Consider the following 19932-nt stretch of genomic DNA (forward strand, 5'->3'; position numbering starts at 1 on the left):
TGTGGGGTTTTTTTGTTTTTGTTTTTTCCAAATAGCAATGGACAGCCCCAAGTCAGGCCACTCTTACCTTTCTGCTTTGAGCAGGGTCTGAACGTCCGTGCAGCATGCATGCAGCCCAGCTGCGGGAGCATCAGCTGTGGCGCAGCACCAGCCCTTTTAACTTGGAGGAGGATCAAAGTCTTAGTGGTGCATCTCCGTCCAGTAAACGTGACCATGAGGGCTGCCTGCCGTGCCCCTGCACGCGCTTGCTGCGCTAGCTGGCGAGACATGGCTGTTACCGTGCTCCGCTCTGAAAAGCTGTTCTGCTACCAGGATGCTTCTTGGAGGAATCAGTAGTTCAGAGAAGTGTGAAATGTCCGATGTCAGTTGTGGGACATTCAGAATAATTGATTTTTTTTTGTTTTGAACAAGTGAATCTCAATTTGTAAAACGTTTTATGTAGGATTGTCTCTTAGTATGGAATATTTAGTTTACACTAGGGACCACTATTTCCATCCAGCACCTCAGTAAGGTGGCGGTAATTGGGAGAGTGTCAGAGTAGGGCAGTCAGTCTCATGAAGTGTTCCTCCTTGCTCGGAGGGGTAAGAGAGGGGAGTCTTCTGTAGATTTTTACCTGCTGGTATAATTCAGAGGTTTTGCTGCTGCTCTTAGGCCTTCCACAGGAAAAAAAAAAATTGCAGGTGTTCAGGGTTTGAGATTTTTCATGTCGTACTAGAAAGATTCTGCAGTCCAAGTACAGTTATGGGCAGTGCTGGGATACAACAATTTTGTCTCTTGCTCTTTGGTAAACTGAGTTCTCCAGTAACTTTTGCTGAAACAGAGGCTTTCCAGTTGTGGTTTGTAAAAATTTGAGAGTTCAATTTTAATTCCAAGTAGCCTGCAAAATGTAAGACTGGCAAACCTATTTTCAGTAAACATAGCTCCACTGTAGAAGAGCCTCTGCATTCACTGGGAAATATTTTAGGAGTATGCAAATCACAACATTTTAAAAGCCAGTGCACTATCAGACAGCTGGCAGTGTTTGCCGAGAACTGAATTCCCCTTCCATTAGCATGTGCTGCAGTGGTCTGTCTGTGTCAGCCTACAGAGCTTTGATGGGAATGCTCCTGCGAACTCCAGGAGAATTTTGCAGCATTTTCCAGATGGAGAATCTCTGCTTGGTCACTCTGTGCCTCGTGTGCTTCTAGGAGAGAGGCAGTCATCTTTTCACTTCGAGTGAAGTGCATAGGTAGAACCATGAGGACAGGTTGTTTGGAGCAAGTTCCTCCTTCAAGAGAAAATAAAAAGCAAACTTTGTGTCACTTTTTTCAGTTCTTGGCATTGGATGGAAGATGCTGCTGTTAGCAGGTTCCATAGCTCTGTATCATTCCTGATTGGAGAGTCCAAATTCCCCTCTTGTTTAGTGGAAACACCCTCTGGACATACATCATCTTATCTTCATCATCCAAATGATTGACACTGGTCAGATTGCAGCTCTTAATTGCATTATAAGCATTGAGAAATCAACTATTTCTTTGGCTGTAATGACTTGGGATAGACTTTTCATGGAGTACTCTTCCAAAGGGATTTCTGAAGCTAGACCTGCACTGGAATGATTTGGTATTCTCCTTTCAGCAGCTTGAGATCAATCAAGGTATGTTGTATGTGGTGGTGGTTCATGTGGTGTGTGCAGGGTTTTTTCTTATTTTTTTTTTTCTCTGTGCGTGTGGAAGCTTTGACTGATTATGCTGTTAAGCCTAAAGTATTTATTAAGGACTTCCTGTTACGTACTTACAGGGAGCATTTCCAGAAATGGATATGGGTGAACAAGTGGTAGGCAGCTGTAAAATGCTTATCTCTCTCTCTTTGCCAGTAAGCCTAAGGGCCCTGGACAGCACTTTTCTGGGACAAGCTCTCGGAAATGGACAGATTTTTTTTTAAATTACTTCCTCTTATGCCTTAATGCTTCTAAAGATAAATACAACTCTCCCCTTGGCATGTGCTCAAGGAACAGTAAAGCTTTGTAAAGGAATACAGCTTTATATCAGCATGCCTAGTCTCCAAATCTGCAGTTTATTTCTCAAACTGTAGTAAGATCTTCTCCATCTCCCTGCCTGTGCAAAATTGTTTCACGCTGTAATGGGGGACCTTCTGAGGTGCCTTGGGTAAACCAATCTTCATGACTGATCCCTAACTAGGGAACATTTCTTAATCCTTTAAGTTCTTTACTCTTGTGCATGTGTCGAGACAGCTAATTTTTACCATAAAAACATGGGTGCTTGGACAAGAACAGTGGCTTCCATCTCTTGCTTATCTTTGGCGGTATTAGTGGGCTTTTCCAAATGGAGCTGAGGTGGCGGGAGGAGGATCAGCTTTGCCTGTGTGCAGGCCAGCCCCGAATGTGGCAACTTTGCTTGCGGCACTGTCCCTAGTCCAGCAGGGTTTTCCAGCTGTGACTCTTGCCCTTTGAAAAGAGTGTATGTGTGATAGCTGAAATGACTTAATAGAATTTACCAGAGCGTCCAAACCGTGAGAGTTTGAATTTTGTAGATCCCGGCTTTGCTCTATTGTCAGTTCTACATAATTCAGTGCTGCCCAAAGGTGGTTTCACAAGGTGTCCTAGCAGCTCCCTTCTGACCCGGTTCCCCAGTCAAAGAAGTGGAAATTCACAGAACTGTGGGCCTCAGTTGTCTAGTTGCAGGAGGCCTGGTGCCATATATCCACGTGGCTAGAAGGCGATAGGATGTCTCACTGACACTTCTAGGCCTTAATTTGAGAGTGAGTAAAAACAGGTTTGAGTAAGGTAATGACAGCTTTGGGGTCAGAGCTGGGGCCCAGAGAAGGAATGGTGTGAAAATAGACTTATGAAAAGGTCTGTAAGGGAGAACAACACTGTCCAGTTCTTTGGAGGCTTTTAATTTTAGCTCTTCTATAAAAATCTCATTACTAAGCAGCTCTTTAATTTGACATGCTCATTCAAAAGTACTTCTAAGAATCATGGCTTTTGAGTGGAAGTGCTATAATCTGGAAAAATGCTAATTGATCCTTACTAGTATGCACAGGCCTACAGAATGAAGGTTTCCACTGACATATTGCGGAAGATGTCTTATCTGGGAGTGAAGTGTGTCGCCCAAGGTTGGAATATTCTCTCTGCCTCTGGGAGATGTTTCATAGTTGTAAGAAAATTACCCAATAGTAACCTGCTCATATTTTGGTTGGAGTTGCATGTAGACAGTTCACTTCATCAGTAGCGTTTTGTCCCATCTTGAACTATTTTTCCTCCTGATTATTATCACCTTATCTTTACGAAGAGTTGCCTTCCTCAAACATCAGGAAGGCAGTCTTTAAACATAGAACTCTTTTTTTCTTTCCTTTTTTTTTTCTTCCTTAGTTCCTTTTGTGTGTGTGTATGTGTGTGTGTGTGTATCTGGGACAGAAATTAGTATTCCAGATGCAACTTTGTTTCTTTGTAGAGACCTTTGCCTTAAACACCTTCAAAAGCACCTTTGTAAGAGCTGAAAGCCATTGTGTCATCCTGCTATTGTCTGCTGCAGACTTGCTATCAGGCTGCATGTTCTGCATCTGTTAATTCAAATGTGCCTTGAATTTGTGGCTGTGTGCAAGGAGCAGTTGGCTCATGCTGGTACTCACGCATCTGGCTTTCTTGCTGGTTGGGAAGGGATCAAACGTTATCTTTTCCCGACTTTCTTGCCCTGTGAAATTGTACTAAAACATGAAACCAAGAAGAAAGAGTGGATTATCTATTAATCTGGCTTGCTAGCCCCTGTACAAATAGGAAGACAGTGTCAGCCCCTTTATACACGCCAGCAAAATAATTCCCCAGTTCACAGAATCACAGAATGGCCGAGGTTGGAAGGGACCTCTGGAGATCAGCTAGTCCAGCCCCTCGGCTCAACCAGGGTCACCTAGAGCACGTTGCCCAGGACCCTATGCAGGCAGCTTTTGAATACCTCCAAGGATGGAGACTCCGCCACCTCTCTGGGCAACCTGTGCCAGTGCTCTGTCACCCTCACACTCAAGAAGCTTTTCCTCATGTTCAGACAGAACTTCCTGTGCTTCAGTTTGTGCCCGTTGCCTCTTGTCCTGTCACTGGGCACCACGCAGAAGAGTCTGGCCCCGTCCTCTCGACACCCTCCCTTCAGATATTTATATGCGCTGATAGGATCCCCCCCCTCAGTCTTCTCTTCTCCAGGCTGCTCTGGAGTCCCAGCTTTCGCAGCCTTTCCTCCTAGGAGAGATGCTCCAGTCCCCTCTTCATCTTTGTAGCCCTCCGCTGGGCTCTCTCCGGTAGTAGTGCCATGTCTCTCCTGTACTGGGGAGCCCAGAACTGGAGGGAGGTTCCCATGGGAGGTGTGCACCCTTGGGCTCCCACACAAAGGGAAGAGGTGAACCGCACTGCTGCTAGCTGTAGTCAGTAGTGTTAAACCAGTGTGAAAGTGAGGACAAGAACGGGTGAGTTCTCCGTCCTTTCTGGGGCGATGTTCCTTATGGCTGAGAAGCTCGGCAGGGGGTACAGCAACTTGGCCAGATCTGCTCGATTGATTTGTGAGACAGGTGGGCTTTTTTCCGGAGTGGAAATGGAGCAGCCAGGAGCGACAGACCTAGAGCTCCCAGAGACGGCAGGGAGGAGCAGGCCAGGTCCAGCCCCAGCAGCCGTGCACACAGCCCTTTTGTTTGTCTCCATAGAAAAGCCATTCTTCTTGCTCATGTCATAAATATGTAATGAGGGAACAGTGCTGTTATTGTCTCCCAAGCAGACACTTGTCGTGTTGTTCTGGGGCTGCTGTGCTCTGCAGTGGCGGTGTGTTCAGTGGGGCTGGGAAAGGACTGTGGTACAGTCGCCCTGCCGTATTAGTGGCGATCTGAGAGTCGCGCTGTACAGAACGAGAGCGGCAATTAGGATTGCCAGAGGTGCTGGGACATGCTCTGAAGACCAAGAGGAGTGATACTCCAGCTGGTTTTGTGCTGTTACAAGATCTAGTGTCTTGAAGAGTCCTAAAGATGAGTAGCTGTGATCTGGTCAGACCTAAGTAACTGCCCTGATCACTGTCTGTCTCTGGACACTGTGCCTTTTATCTCACTCCTTTTTTTCTAAAAAGTGGTTTGGATCCTCTGGGAGGCACCAGGTTTAAGATTCCTCATCTCCCTTAAGAAGGGCTGAGTATAGAGACTTAATTGAGGGGTACCAAAGGGGTGAAGGAGTGTTACTGATTCCAGGAAGAGAGCCTCTCTCAGTTTTCATACAATGATAAGCTGCACATAGGAGCTAAAGAATTAGCTGATTTGATAACCTGTCTCTGAATGAAGTGTGGTGGCCACGCTGAAGCAGGGAATTATGTTCCGTTCCTGATCTGCGTGACACCAGAGCCTATACCAGCTCATTATGTAGTCCAAAAGTAGCAAACTCCTCAGGAGCTTGAAGTTCAGAGAAGTTTTATGTCTGAAAGGCAGTGCTAGACTGCTGCAGATTATGTTCAGGTTTGCTACCCTCCTCCCACATTAAAACGAGGCCTGCTATCTCTCTTTATTACAAATAGCACAGAGCGAAAGCTGTTGATTTAGATCCCCCTAAAATAAGTCTGAGCAGGGAGCAAGTGGTGAGGAGGCTTTACCCCTATTATCTGCTAGACCAACGCTTGGTGCAAACCCACTTCCACTAAGCAAGGATTCTTTCCAGTCTGCTGAATTCCCTTTCATTGTGTTACACTCCAGCATATGGTGCACCGAAATGAGAGGAGGGGATTATCTGAAGGTGGCTGTCACAGATTTATGTGTCAACAGGGATCTTGCTGCCTATATTCTGCTATTTCCCAAGCCTGAATCACCCTGTCAGCTACTCAGTCACTGGCCTGTTTCAGGAGAGGGGTGAGCCTGGGGTTCTTTGAGATTTTGTAGGCTGAGTCTGAAGCTGGTCTCATAACATGTCTTGTCTGTGGCCTCCCTACCACAAGTGTCTGTTGTTGCCTCTGAGGACTTCCCTTGGTTGTCGGCAGGCATCAATAATAAAATAAACCGATAGGTCAAATACTGAGCAAGTAGTAGGGAGTTTGGTCAGAATTTGAAGTAGAAGGACTAAATCTTTGACTTCACAATCCCAACCTGTGCATAATTCAAATTTATTTCAGTCTCAAGGTTGAGGATGGCTCATTAGGCTGAATCCTGAATCCTTGATTTCCTCTATATTCTCCCTCTGCATTGTTTTATAAATCCCCCAAAGCTTCTCTCTGCTCTCCTGGAAGGAGGAGTTGCTATCCCTGGACTAGACTATCTCTGCTCTTCAGATCCTGTGTATGTTCCCAGTAAGCAGTGATGTTAAATAATGTTAAATGTTTGAGGAGCCACTAAGATAGTGAAGGGACTGGAGCATCTCTCCTAGGAGGAAAGGCTGCGAAAGCTGGGACTCCAGAGCAGCCTGGAGAAGAGAAGACTGAGGGGGGGGATCCTATCAGCGCATATAAATATCTGAAGGGAGGGTGTCGAGAGGATGGGGCCAGACTCTTCTGCGTGGTGCCCAGTGACAGGACAAGAGGCAACGGGCACAAACTGAAGCACAGGAAGTTCTGTCTGAACATAAGGAAAAGCTTCTTGAGTGTGAGGGTGACAGAGCACTGGCACAGGTTGCCCAGAGAGGTGGCGGAGTCTCCATCCTTGGAGGTATTCAAAAGCTGCCTGCATAGGGTCCTGGGCAACGTGCTCTAGGTGACCCTGGTTGAGCCGAGGGGCTGGACTAGCTGATCTACAGAGGTCCCTTCCAACCTCGACCATTCTGTGATTCTGAGACATGGTCCTTCCTCTCTCATCAGGTTGGCATTCTAAATCCTTTCCTCTCTTAGGAAACTTGGAGAGACTGAGGTCAATGGGATGAACTTAAAAGCCTAGGCAGTAAGATCATGTAACTAGGGAAGATCTCGAGGATGTTCTCTTTTACTGAAACTGAAAGAAAGAAATGAGAAGAACGAGAGGTTTTATCTAGAGCCTTTCTCTGAAACTGGGTGAGACACGAATGGGCAAATTATGGGGGACTAGATCAGTCATCACGCTTAAAATGGTTATACCTGAAATTGAAGTAATAGGTGTGGATGTTAAAGTGAAAAAGAACATTGGATTTCCTGGCTGAAGTGCTTGAAATGAGAATTATGTAGTTTCCAGAAGGCTCTGTGGGAGTAGTTGGGGCGTAGGCAGATGTCAGTCCCTATGATGAGTCTCCTTTGCCTGTTTATATCTTTGGCAAATACAGAATCCTGCAAAGATATGCTCCAGAGGCTGCTGTGGCTGCAGTTTGTCTCCTGTTTGTGTCTGCTTGGGAGACCTGGAAGCTCTTGATTGAAATTGTCCCCCCCACTCCTCTTTTTTTGTTAACTATTGAATTATGTTTTTGCCTAAATAGTGAATTCATCATATGGAGAAAGAGAAGCGGGGGTATGGAGAAAGGAGATAGCTCCTTGTTATGCTTAGAAGAAATAGAAGAGCTTTTTGCATGAAGTTTGATCAGTTTTGTGGTGTTTGGATGTAGGATGTGAGGGTCCCCTGAAGTGCAGCTTGCAGGTCCCATGTGATCAATGCATGCTGCTGTGCATCTTGCGAGTCAGGCTGCGGCTTGTGCAACGCTCCATCTGAAGACTAGCTGTCTGCCCGCTGGAGTCTGAAGTGCAGCCTTCAGCTGAGCAGTTCAGCGTGTCACAGGGGCACCCACTGATGCCTGTCAAAGCTTTGTAGAGATTGCAGCCTTGGCCTGTTCTCTCACACGCTCTTGGCAAATCTTTCATGCTTGCCTGGCTAACAGGAATTGGGGGAGCTTCCTGTCTTTGCTTTCTTGTCATGGGAGTCATGCAGCCAGGTGCTGAAGTCTAGTCTGGCTTTGGTTCAGCTTTGATCAGCTGCAGCAGGGAAGTGCTCCCTGTAACCCTGGAAAGCTGCAGAGAGGGGTGTAGAGCCTGCCAGAACCTCCTGGATTTCACGCTGCACGTCACATCATTCCTGACCCTATCTCATGACAGTTTGTCACAGCAGCTGAATGTATTGGGTTGTTTTTAGTCCAGTCATCCTGAACAGTCAGATGCTAGTTTGTATTAAATATAGTGTACTTGTTTTACATGAAAATCTCTCGCTCAGGACTTCTCTAAAGAGAATGCTCTGTTTTCTTCAAGGCACTCTGGAATGCCCTGTTTTTTGTTGGCAAACACTCGACAGCTGTGCACCTGCCTCCTTGTGCTAAGAACCACCACCTTGCTTTGCAGCGCATCAGTCAAACAGTAACATTAGTTGATGCAATAGCTTGTACTTCTTGTGGTGTAATTGCCCAGCCACTGTTTCATACCACTCTCAGTCCTGCAATAGTTACGTGCATCTTTGCTCAGCCCAAGAGCACCATTAGCAATCAAGTCTGTAGTCCAAGGTTTGTGCCTGATTTGCCTCTTATGGAGCAGATCTGTAGGCATGGTTTGTGTATGTTGCATCGGTAACCACAGTTCTTAGTAGTAAGTGCTCTTAGCAGAACCTTTACGTCCCCTAGCAGGTTGAATTTGATGTGCTTTGTGGGTTATTGGTGTTCAGCAAGGAGACGCTTCAGGTTGATGCTCTTGTAGCATAAAGTACTCTATGATGCTTTAAAATAGCAAAACCTTTTAAAATAATTTCAGCTTTGAAGTATGGAGCAGCTCTTGGAACCCTCTGCTAACACCACGTCGAAGTGATAATCAAATTCCTGTCGATCTACCTGTACCTGGGGTGAACTGTCAAAATGTTCCGTTGTTGGAAATGTTCCACCCTGCCTTTTCTTGGCAGGTCTAAGCAGTCATCCAGCCTGCCTGTTGAAGGAAAGGGGTGAAAGAAGACGGAAGCCCATCTTGCTAGTGTGTTGATGATTTGTGTGAGCTTTGCATTCCCCTGTATTATATAATACCAAATGTTTGAGGTTCGTGGTGTGGAAATCATGTCTGAGCCTATAGAAAGACTGATTTCTGAGACCTGCTTTATAGGCTGCGCAGTATTGTTTGGTGAAGCACTCTCCAGTGCTTTCAGTAACCTGAGTTCTTGAGAAAAGAAGGCTTGAAGTGTGGGTATTGGAAAATAATTTAGTTCCAAACAAGATCTTGTGCCTAAAAAGTACATGAAAATTCACTCTTTTACTTTCTGCACTTTGTCATTGCAGCAGACTTCCTCACGGAAAAGTTCTAATTCTTAAAGTCACTGGAAAAGCCATTGCAGAATGATTGCATAGAAAGTGAAGTAAGCAATGGGGAGTTTTTCACTTGGCCATGACCCCAGACAGTCCATCCATTCTGGGAGGAGAAGGTCCCAGTATGCTAGTGTTCACTGTGGCCTGCTTATCCAAGAATTAAGGTCATCTGTCACGGTTTGTCAGCTTGAGTATTTAACTTTTTACTCATTTGGAATTTTCTGTTTATGATAATATCTCATAAAGTTCCAAATATAGCATAACATTCATTTAGACCATAACAGGCTGCCCCCAAGAACAGTGACCAGGTGTCACCTTCAGTCTTAATGGCCTTTTTGCAACCTAGTGGTAGGAGAATGCAGGAAGGAAGAAGCAAAGCAGCTGCTTTAATGCACACGTTCACACGCACACACGTGCTTTCCTAGACACGTAGATTGGAAACGGCTGAAGAATTGGTGGGCCTGGTCCAGCTCAGCTCGGCAGGAAAGAACAAGCTGATAGAACAGCCTGATACGCAGAGACAAGCTGTTTAAGTGCTCTGCGGTGAATGATGAGAAGTAGGAAGGCAAGGATCAGGCCTCTTAAGAAGTAACTGAGGAAAGTGCCTGATAGCCTGGCAGGTCAGAATGCACAAGTGAGGATGACTTACTAATGCCGGTAGTTGAAATCGGGGTATGTTTCGCTCACATATTCCTCAGTAAAGTGGCAGTATTTGTGTTTGAGAAAACCGAGTGGGTCACACTTCCTCTTGCCGTAAAAAAAGGCTAGGCTTCAGAAGTGTTTTGCACTGGAGTGATCGTTGCGTTTGCATAAAGGTTGAACTCATCTGTTTCCGTTTTGACCAGGAAAGTGCAAGTGGAAACCATTTGCATTCAGGATGAAGTTGCTGATGGGAGAGAATGTGTGAAGTACCGTTAGCAAGGCATATATGTATCTGAGAGGACTTGCTAAAGGCAGGTGGTTAGAGAGCTGCAATTTGACTGGTTTTTGGTGTGTTTGTCTACAAGGGTCTTTCTCTGTCTGTAAAGCTTGAGTCGGGTCATTTGAGCTTTGAGAAGGCAGATCTTAGTGCATTTGGCCATGAGTATCTTGAAGTGGCTGTTGCTGTCAATGGCATCATATGAGACATGTCTGAAGGGGAAGTAGTGTCTGAGGACGGGGGCGCGAGGCCAAAGAGGGGGAAGATTTGGTTAACGTGACACTAGACACTATTTTCTTCATAACTTGGCACTGACCTTTCCATTTTAGTCCTCAGACTATAAGTGGCATCTCTTCTGATTCCTTGTCCTTCTAAATTTAGCTGTGGCTGGCTGGTGGTAAATGGAGTGGTGGAAACAGGTCTAGGTGCTGAAAATAGTCCTTCAGTGGCGCACGCCTTCGGTAGTGAGGCTCCTCCTGTTACATGGCCTGGTGCTGGGCCCAGGTCCGAAAGTCCCTGTGGCCAAAATCAGGCTGTGCTGGAAGGAGAGCCAGGGGCAGTTGTGTTTCTAATGGCAGCAGATGCCAGTGTAAGGGACAGCAGAGGAGATGTTGAAGCTGGGAAGGGGTTGAGCAAAGGCTTCCTCTTCAAAAACAATTTTGCAGTGTGGGAGGTGGAAGTACTGAGAGAGTGCAGGGGACACAGCAATCCCCTCAGCATGAGGACTGGGATAGTCCCGCGTTACAGGTATTGCCTGGCGTTGTGCCTGTGCCTAACCTATGGTAGGAACAAAATCCTCCTCAGGTGTTCTGATTCAGAGCCTCCGGGTTAATCCACTGGAACGAGGTTTTGCTGTAAACAACTTTGTATCTGAAGGAATAAGGCAGCAAGTTTTACAAACCCAATGTAGAGTCAATTCATCGATCTTGCAGAATTTACTATACAGAGGTAGCAGTAGTTATGTGTGTCCTGGCCGTGGTTTTGCAGTTACTTCAAGCTGTCTTAAGAGCCTGGAGCCATCTGAGAGGCATCCTGGTGCCAGAAGAGCTGGCACACTCCCTGTTGTGCCAGTTTTGGTGCTTGTGCGGTGAGCTAGATCAGGGAATGATCTGGCTGAACAGTAGTGGTTTTTTTTTTGTTGTTTTTTTTTTTGGTCTGGGTTAGTTTTCAGCCAGTGGGAAGGTGTGGGTGGAAGTGCTCGTTTCAGCAGTAGTGGACGCTTCAGTTGATGTAAAACCCTGAGGAAACTGCAAGGTTCAGATGAACCAGAAAATAAAACTGACCAGCATGATCCATTGTAAAGTGCTGAATTGTAGATAATGAGCAGTGAATTACAGTTCAAAATCTGTTTTATATAATCTTATGCTAATGGCAGAGGGAAGGAAACTTTAATATTAAACTTAAAGTAGGTGTGTGGCAGATCTCTGATTGCCTATTTGTTCATCTTTAGATAGTGAGTCTGTGAATTGTTCAGCAGCCAGGACATGTGAGATCTGGTACCTGATCTCCATATTTTCTTACTAGATTGGTTCATTTTAGTGAACATTGAAGCATTAGTCTACTGTGTTTTGGAGGGTGGTCACCTTGAGGCATAACTTCTGGTGTAGGTTTACTTTGTGTATGTGTGTATGTGTGTGTGAGACCTGATTAAAATTGCCTGTTTATTGCTATGATAACATAGGGATAATGCTATCTTACCGCTGTGTTTGTGGAAGGGAATGAGGGGCCAGTTCTATGCTGCCTGTGTCCATGCAGAGGGTTGTTGTAGTGCTGTAGTTTCCCCTTGTTGTTGCTTTCTGCCTGGCTTTATTGGGAGGCTGAAATGACTGCTGAATACATGCTGCCTGTACTCTGATGTTGCCCTCTTGTTTCTGCAGGGAGTGGAGATGGACAGGGACAGATACTCCAGCGTTTCCCTGAGAAGGACTGGGAGGACAACCCCTTCCCTCAAGGCATTGAACTGGTGAGTATGCTGTCCTTTGGGACTGGGACCCCAGTGAAGTGTAACCTGTGTGCAGGGCAGGCTGTAACCACGGGGCGAGGTGCCATGGTACTTTGTGCACACTTTTTGGCCAGGAGCTACGGAGTCTAACCCAGGGAGCCCAGCACAGAGCAGTTCCCACCTGTCCCCTTTACACAGGTGCACCTCCTTCAGCTTGTTGAGTTCCAGCTTGGCCGTTGCAGAGTGTTCCAGAAGTTGTCACTGCTGTGGGCACTGTGTGTGGTGTTGGCTCTCTTCCTGGTTGTTTTGTTCCCCCTCCCTCCTCCTGGATTAGCTGCCCCGGGTGCTGGAACACTTCCTAGAGCAGCCACATGGATGTAGTGTCTATATAAATAGCCCTGTCACTAGTAGCAGGGCTCTTCCATTGTCAGACCTTTCTCAAAAGCTCAGCCAAGCTAAACCGCTCCCCTCTTTGGGTTGGTAATATCAGCTGTGGCTCACCCTCCTGCAGGCCTGGGTGTGTTCTGTTTGCATCCGCTCTGTGAGCAGGATTATTGGGCCTTGGATTCCTTCCCCAGCCCTCTGGACACATTTGCCTGCTGTTGTGCAGTCCTTTGAGGTTGTGATCATTGCTGGGTCATACCCATAAAATGACACACCCGGTCTAATTTGGCACTGTGTGGGTTCTTCACAAACCAGCTTTTAACTAATCAAGGATAATATGATTGTTCTTACGAGTTTCTAAATTTGAGTGGAAGTTCTTTTAAAATCTTCCCTTGCTGCATAGGTTGTGCTGCTCATGACTGCTCATGAAGGGAGCTTATGCTGTCCTGCCAGTGGAAGCAAATAGATGGGGGTGTTAGTGATCCATACCCTTTTTCACAGGCAAACTGTGGTCTCCTTTTAAACTGTCTTCCTCCTCCCTTTTGCAGTTTTCTCTGTTTGTAACCAAAGTATAGCATAGCATAGCGTAGTACAAAATCTGAAGACAAATGAGGTTCTAAAAGTTCTTTCACTGCCGTATAAGTCTCATAGTGCTAGTGTTTTTCCAACAGCCGTGGACAACCCTTCTTCCCTAACGCCTGTCTGACATTGCAATTACCTGAACGTCTTCAGCCAGCTCAGCTGCCTACAGCTTGCTTCCCTTTCACATCCAGGCGCACCCTGTTGTGCTTTTCAGCCTCCCCATGGCAGATCTCACTGCTGCTTTGGGGCGTTGTACCACAGGTGCCTGAGGGGCTGTGTGCGCGACTGTGCAGTGATGCCTGCCAGCCTTGCATCCCTCATCCTCTCCTCCTGGAGAGGAGAAGCTGGGAGGCTGAGGAAGTGTCACCTTCAGCCCTTCTTGCTGCCTTTTAGGTGTTGCAAAGCAATCGCAGCTCTCTGTTTTAACAGGGCCCAGCCTGAGTCATCCATGTTCAGGACTTGCCTAAGAGCGTTTATGTATTTATGACGAGAACTTGTTTTGTTTGGTCTAGGTAGTCCTGGGTGCCTGATGTACAGACGGACAATCCACTTGGTTACCTTTCCAGTTCTGTATGTTTCCTCAGTACGTCACTGAAAGGAAGCTTCACTGGGCCTTGACCATGACAGCTCATTTCCTTAAGAGTAAAGCAGATGTATCACAGAGGTTCAGGACAGCGTACATTGGGATCTCTGGCTTTGCATTGTCCATTTACAGTGCTTTGGGTAGTTGAGGGAGTTGGTGGCCCAGCTAGCGTCTCATTTCTTGGTCCTGGCGAGTTCCCTCTGCAGAGCAGCAGCTGCAGATCTCCAAATCCTGCATGTGCTTAGGTAGTCCATAGTGAAGAGCCGGTCAGGCTGGAGGAGAGCTGATGGGACCGAGTATATTTGTTGGGCTGTTGGGAGAGGGCACCGGTGACTAGAAAGGCAGATTTGTAAGGGAACTTTTGGGCCTCAGCTTTCTGCTGTCCAAGGCATGTTATCCAGGAGCGGCCTTCTAAGGTGGCAGTTTGATCTGCCCCCTCTTTGCTTTTTGTAATCCCTGTTTTCTGGAATTCTGATCTGCAGCAATCTCTGCTTGCCTCTCTGGACTGAGTTCTGCCCTCAGCCACCTCTGCCATTTCTTGGCCTTGTTCAGAGATGGCTGTCATCTCCATCTTACCTGTGTGTGCTGAGGAACTTTCAGATTGGTTTTGGCTGTGCTTAAGGCTGATCAAGACACCCTGACACCCTTCCAAAGCTCAGTGTGTCATACTTAGCAGAAAACCGTGCCCCCTCTCTAGGCCCTGCTGATATTTTCAAAGGAAAGCTTACCAAGCATGCTCTTGGTCAGGATCAACCAGCCTGTGGAGTGAAGCATGTCAGGGTTGGACATACCTTATGATCCCTGTCTTTGGTCCTCTTGCCTTATCGCAGCTGCTTTGCTATTTTCAGTTATCTGGATAGCTGCTAAGCATGCTGCGTACCCACCACAAGTGTGACAAGTTCATCAGGCTCAGCCATGATGTTTAACTCTTCTTTCCATCCCATGCTCACTGTAATCTCAGCATAACTTTGGACTCTTAACGTACCATTTATTTTGTCTGAGGCAAAAATATATATTATTTTTCTGGTTAGTGTTTCCTTGTTGTCTGTAGGGGACTTGGGAACTGTTCCAAAAGACAGGAAAGCTTTTTTCTCAAGGGTCAGACTGTCCAGCCAAAAAATCTGTGGAATTTAAACAATTGAATTCTAGTCCTGTTGGGAAGCAGTGTGGTGGCTCTAGGGCTTTCCACAAGTTGACAGGAGGCATTTTGGGTGAACAGCACGTAGGGCTGAAACAAAAGGAACTTTCGAAAATTAGAAGGACCCCTACCCCGAGAGATTTTACGGTGCTTTACATCACAGTGCAGTCCCTTCTGTGTTACTTTTTAACAGGTATTTGAGGGAGTATGTATTCTTCTGGTATGCGCAGAGAGCAGGAATTTCTAGCTTCCGCTCTTGCTAGCAGTCTGACAGAAAGTGTTTCCAGCCAGAAATATCTCATTTCTTGGATGGAAGTCTGTTCTGGATGTAAACACTTTATCTTCCTCTGTAGCATCCCTTCTCTCCAAATGGCTGACGGTGAGGACGGCCGTCCGCTTTCACTGCTGCAGTCAAGGCTATCGTAGACTATTTGTAGCCCTTGCTAGCCTGATGCAGGCAAACTCAGGGGACCTTCAGGCCCTAGGGTTACCATGAGAAGCTGTGTATTACTGCAAATGAAACCACTGCAGGGAGCCCTGCTTCCAGGTGTGACTAATAGCTGTTTCTTCAAAGAGTTACTGAAGTTTAGTGCCTCTGGTGGTACTGAGTTACATGCATGTTTTGGGAGTGGAGATTCCTTCAAAAACTAGTGTTTTTAAGTCTGTGTTGCAGTATGTTATACCTGCTAGTTCCTTTGGCTTCAGTATGTATTAGTACAATTCCTCCTCTCCGTTTAAAATCCATGCCATTTGTCTTTATATCCTTCTGTAGCAAAACCCCACGGGTTTGCTTAAAGCAGCACAGTATTTCTGATGTCTTAATTTCACTCCAGCGTTTGCTACAGGCATATGTAAGTCTCCATAAACTTTGGGTCTCGGCCAGCACGCACTGGCACCTGAGCCAGTCTATGCCAACATTTCCTATTGGCTCCTGTGTACTGAAGAGCATTAACGTTTCTGGTGCTCTCCAAGATAAGACAGTGAAATCCTTTTGTTTTCCAACCACAGCATGCTTGTCTACATGTTTGCAACTTCTGGTCTCCTTGATTGCTTAAAGGTGCAACAGATTTATACAAGACGTGTTCCCTGATTACTGGAAGAGCTTGAGCAGAGGTCCCTATAGGGGAATGCTCCAGTTAGTCTTGGCCCTGGGAGGGAGTGCTTGATGTGGCAGGGTCTAGAGGCCTGAGAGATCTTGGACTCTGAGATCTTGGACTCCTCTCCTCCCGAGAGGAGTATAATAGACTCCATTGCTTGCAGAAAAACTTTGTCACTTTGCTTCTGTAAGATGATTGTAGCTGAGTTGAGCCTCATCTAGTACTCTAATCTGGACCAATAGATCCTTTCTTCACCTTTGGCACTGAGAGAATTCAAGTTGGCTGCCTGCAGCAAAGTTTGGATGTTGGCACAAGCTCACAGAGCCAGCTGCTGTTTCAGCAACACTCAGTAGAGAAGAGCTGCTGTCATACTTCTCTGTGAGGTTTGATAAGAAATGGAGCAGACTGCTTCTTATCTAGTGGGAAGTTTGTGAGTGGTGGCCCCATGTCTCTTCCCAGACTCTGCATGAGAAGGCTGCGGGACTTTGGAGGCCCTACCCTTTCCTAACATTCTGTGGATGAAAATAATCAACAGGATGTCTTGGGTCATCACAGACAGGATGCCCTGAAATCAGTCCTTGCAAACTTGGGAAAGGTCTATAAGGAATGTGAGTGGTGAAGAATAAAAGATGGTAAAGCAATGCTGATCAGTGCGGTGTTGTGGAAAACAAGGCATGCCAGACAGATACGCACACATTGTCATGAGAGGATGGTTTTGTTGCTAAATCTGGTTCCTGCTGCTCTAGGCAGTGTCTGCCTAGCCTAGTACACCGCTCTGGCTTCCTGTGGAATTTTTCTAAATAAAAGAGGGGCTGTTGCACCAGAGAGGCTTAGGTGCTGCCCAGCTTGGGCATCCAAGAATGTTTGTCTGTAGGGAGATGCTGTAAATCCATTAAGGTCAGTCACTTCCATTAACACCTCCCTCACTTTAGAAGTGAGACTTTCTTCTCTTCTGGCTTTGTAGAACTTGCTCTTCTTCTCATGCCTCCAGCAGTGTTGAGTTGGATTGCAAGCAGAGACTGACTCTACTGAAGTGCTTGCTATGCAAAGTAGCTCTCGCACATCTAAAGAACTGAGCGGAGCCCCAGAAACATATAATGTTATTGCATGGTTGTCACTGTGTTAACACAGGTTTTGTGTTCATACAGCACTGAAGGGCAGAATGCTGGAAGTACTGTGTCTGGCTGAATGGTGGGGGAAATTAATACAGGGCCAGTGTTCTTCCAACATGGATCCAAATTTGGACAAGGCATGGAGAGAAGAGCTCGCCTCTTGCACGTGCAAATCCGGAGATCTTGTATTCTAGTTGGTGGAGGTGTGTAGTTCTCTCCCTTTAACTGTGGCACCTTCAGTGTTGCAGAGCTCCACAGTATCATCGCTCGGTCACAGTCAGGCTGATTCTGAGAGATGCTGTTGTTTTAACCATCAAATAACCTCTGACCATTTTTCATGCAGGATTTTGAATAAACGTTTGTTCTTTCTAAATGATCTAGCTTGGAATGACACAACAGTTATGGAAGTTAAGCATCTGGGTGCCCGCTATAAGAATACATGGCTGCTTTATGTTGATTTCTGTTGGGCTAATTAGCTGAGGTACATTGAGCACGCTTAAGCTGGGCTGCAAGAGACTCAGGCATAGTTGCGCACCCCAGTGGCATGACCTGATACATGGTGTAGTCCGCTACTATTTGAAGTGACTTGTGCTGTCAGAAGGTGCTGGTTTTAGGAAGCTGGCTTCTTACCCTGCTGTTCCCTAGCGTTCTTAGGAAGAACTCCCAGAATAAATTGTTGCTTGGAGTCCAGGTGGGTTCAGGAATCTTGTGCATCTCCCATGGTGGGACTGAGTTGTGGGCTGCAGTGGCCCTTGATGAGCTTGTGCTTCTGGGGAAGAAGATGGCTGAGCCATACCTTGGCCTGAGCAGAGCTGTAACCTTAAGTCAAGAGCCTCAGGTGTGTTCATGTGCAGACACCCTGTCATGCCATTGTTTCTCTGAGCCCATTTAACAATTGCGTGTTGTATGTTAGAGTAGTCACCTTTGGAACGAGGCAGAGATTCCCTGGCGCAGAGGGCAGGTGCAAGGGCAACGGGCAGTATTGCCTCCAGGCATGGAGCAGAGCCCATGTCCATCAGGGGGTGGACATCAGTTCCCTGCCGGTGGGGGCAGGCCAGGGGATTTCTTTGGCCACTGGATGAACATGCCTGACACCTGACATCAGTAAAAGAGCTGGCTTATAAGTAGTTCTGCCTCTGCACGGAAGAGCTTAAACCACCACACTTGTCTACCGTATCCTAGTCTAGCGGGATGCTGTAATGGGGAAAGTGCTGGATGGGACCCGATAGCAAACGCCTCAAGGGTAGCTAGCCTTTGTGTGTTTTGATCTTGTTGTTTCTGTAGCGTCCAGGAAATGTTTGGGTAGAGCCATGAGCTCCACTGGAAGGTTCGTGGCTGAGCCCAATAAGGAATGGCATTCTCTTGTTGGGAGGATGACGCTGTGTACTTAACCCGATAGCTGGTGAGCCATATCTTCCCTGCGCATGCTGATATGGAAGCTAGGTAAGAGGAAGCTCGCTTTGGAAACGACAGCAGGAAGGAGAGGCCCTAGGATACAGGTTTATGGGGACGTGGCAGAATCTGGAGAGCAGCTGTGCTGAGTCTTTTTGCCTCACCTCCTTGTTGCTGTGATATCTGGGCAGCTAGAGAAAATAGCGCTCTTGCATTGGGACTGATTCCTAGCTATTCCAGTCACGACTACCCTAAGATTACATAAGAAGGAAGAGGGGGATGTATATTGCCCGGTGTGTATATGTACTTAGAGACTGTGACTATAGGGCTTGCAGTCTAGCCCTGTTACTTTCTTATTCCTGGCCTCTGTTTTGGTAAAGTTACCATGACTTCAGAATTCATCAGACCAGGGTCCCAGAAGGGTGCTTCTGAGCTACCTGTTCCGCTCTGAGGAGCACAGTTTCAATAAGGTCCCCAAAATATTGGTAATTTTCCATAGGGCTCACCAGCCAAATACAGATGTTGAGAGAGGAAGTATAGAAAAATCTCTTGACATCTGAAACCCCAAGGGGAGTTCTAAAGCTGCTGGCTGGAATTACCCACCGGGCCTATAAGGGTGTTTGGAGAGTCCCCAGAAGCCAATGAAACTGTGTGTTCAGAGCCTGGTCTGAAGCGAGGTGTTCATGCAGAGCAGGCTGGCTGTTTTCCAGCGGACGGCTGCCCCTGGGGGAGCTCACCTCTGCGCCTAGCAGCTTCCAGGCGGGAGAGGCCTGGAAAAGAATCGTCTTTTCTTTCAGCTGTTTGTGCCTGTGTGCAGCTGCCCAGCACCTTGAATAGGTTGCATAGACCTTGCAGGGAAGAGGGAGTCTGCTTCTGTTTGCACAGCCTGGTTCAGTTAAGGGCAGGCTTCGGTGCCCGCAAGAAGTAGCCGCACCCCCTGAATCTTGTGCTGCTTCCAAGCCGCAGATCAGCTCTTCGTGGCCCTTGTGGCCACTCGAGCACTTGCAGTTCTCTGAAGACAGGTGTAGGGATGCAGACTGGTGGCAGCAGGTGCCTCTGCTCAGCCAGGGCATCCTGTCTTCCTTCCTCCTGGTTTGGGCTTCTCCGAAGAGTTCCTGCTCTCGCTAGTGAGAGGAGGCGAAGGAGCTTGTTCGGCATGCCTTTACAGTGGGAGAAGGGAGAGTCTGGCCAGTGCTTCCTCCTGGGCGGTGGCTGCTGCAGCGTATGCAGGTGAAGATTGCAGAGCCGTATTTATCGTTAGGGTGGTGGTGATGTGTTATGAAACGGAGCTCCTTGTCCCCAGGAGTTAGTAAGCTGATGGTTTATTCGTTCATTTGCAAGCCCTTCAGAGCTCTTGGCACCTGCCACCTAACTGATGGGGGGAACGAAGGGGAGAGAAAGGGAGCAGTCAGCAGCTCCTTTGGCCTGCTCCATCTGACCACAGTCCCCTGTTGTTTCTTGCAGTTCTGCCAGCCCAGCGGTTGGCAGCTCTTCACAGAAAGGAATCCCCCCACCTTCTTCATCGCTGTGCTGACCGACATCAACTCCGAACGGCATTACTGTGCCTGCTTCACCTTCTGGGAGGCCGTCGAGAGTGCCCAGGTA

The 19932-nt window shown here is 47.1% G+C and overlaps 1 protein-coding gene across 13 annotated transcripts in view; it reads left to right on the forward strand.

The window, feature by feature from the left end:
* Positions 1-19932, forward strand: part of SBF1 (SET binding factor 1) — a 100119-nt gene that overhangs the window by 43606 nt on the left and 36581 nt on the right. For all 13 annotated transcript variants that reach the window (XM_068940866.1, XM_068941273.1, XM_068941056.1 and 10 more), the window contains exons 2-3: positions 11975-12060; positions 19792-19929. In XM_068940866.1, coding sequence (XP_068796967.1) covers positions 11975-12060; positions 19792-19929 — 224 coding nt within the window. The remainder of the gene's footprint in view (positions 1-11974; positions 12061-19791; positions 19930-19932) is intronic.

The sequence above is a fragment of the Struthio camelus genome, chromosome 1 (genome assembly GCF_040807025.1).
Source record: "Struthio camelus isolate bStrCam1 chromosome 1, bStrCam1.hap1, whole genome shotgun sequence".
Taxonomy (NCBI): domain Eukaryota; kingdom Metazoa; phylum Chordata; class Aves; order Struthioniformes; family Struthionidae; genus Struthio; species Struthio camelus.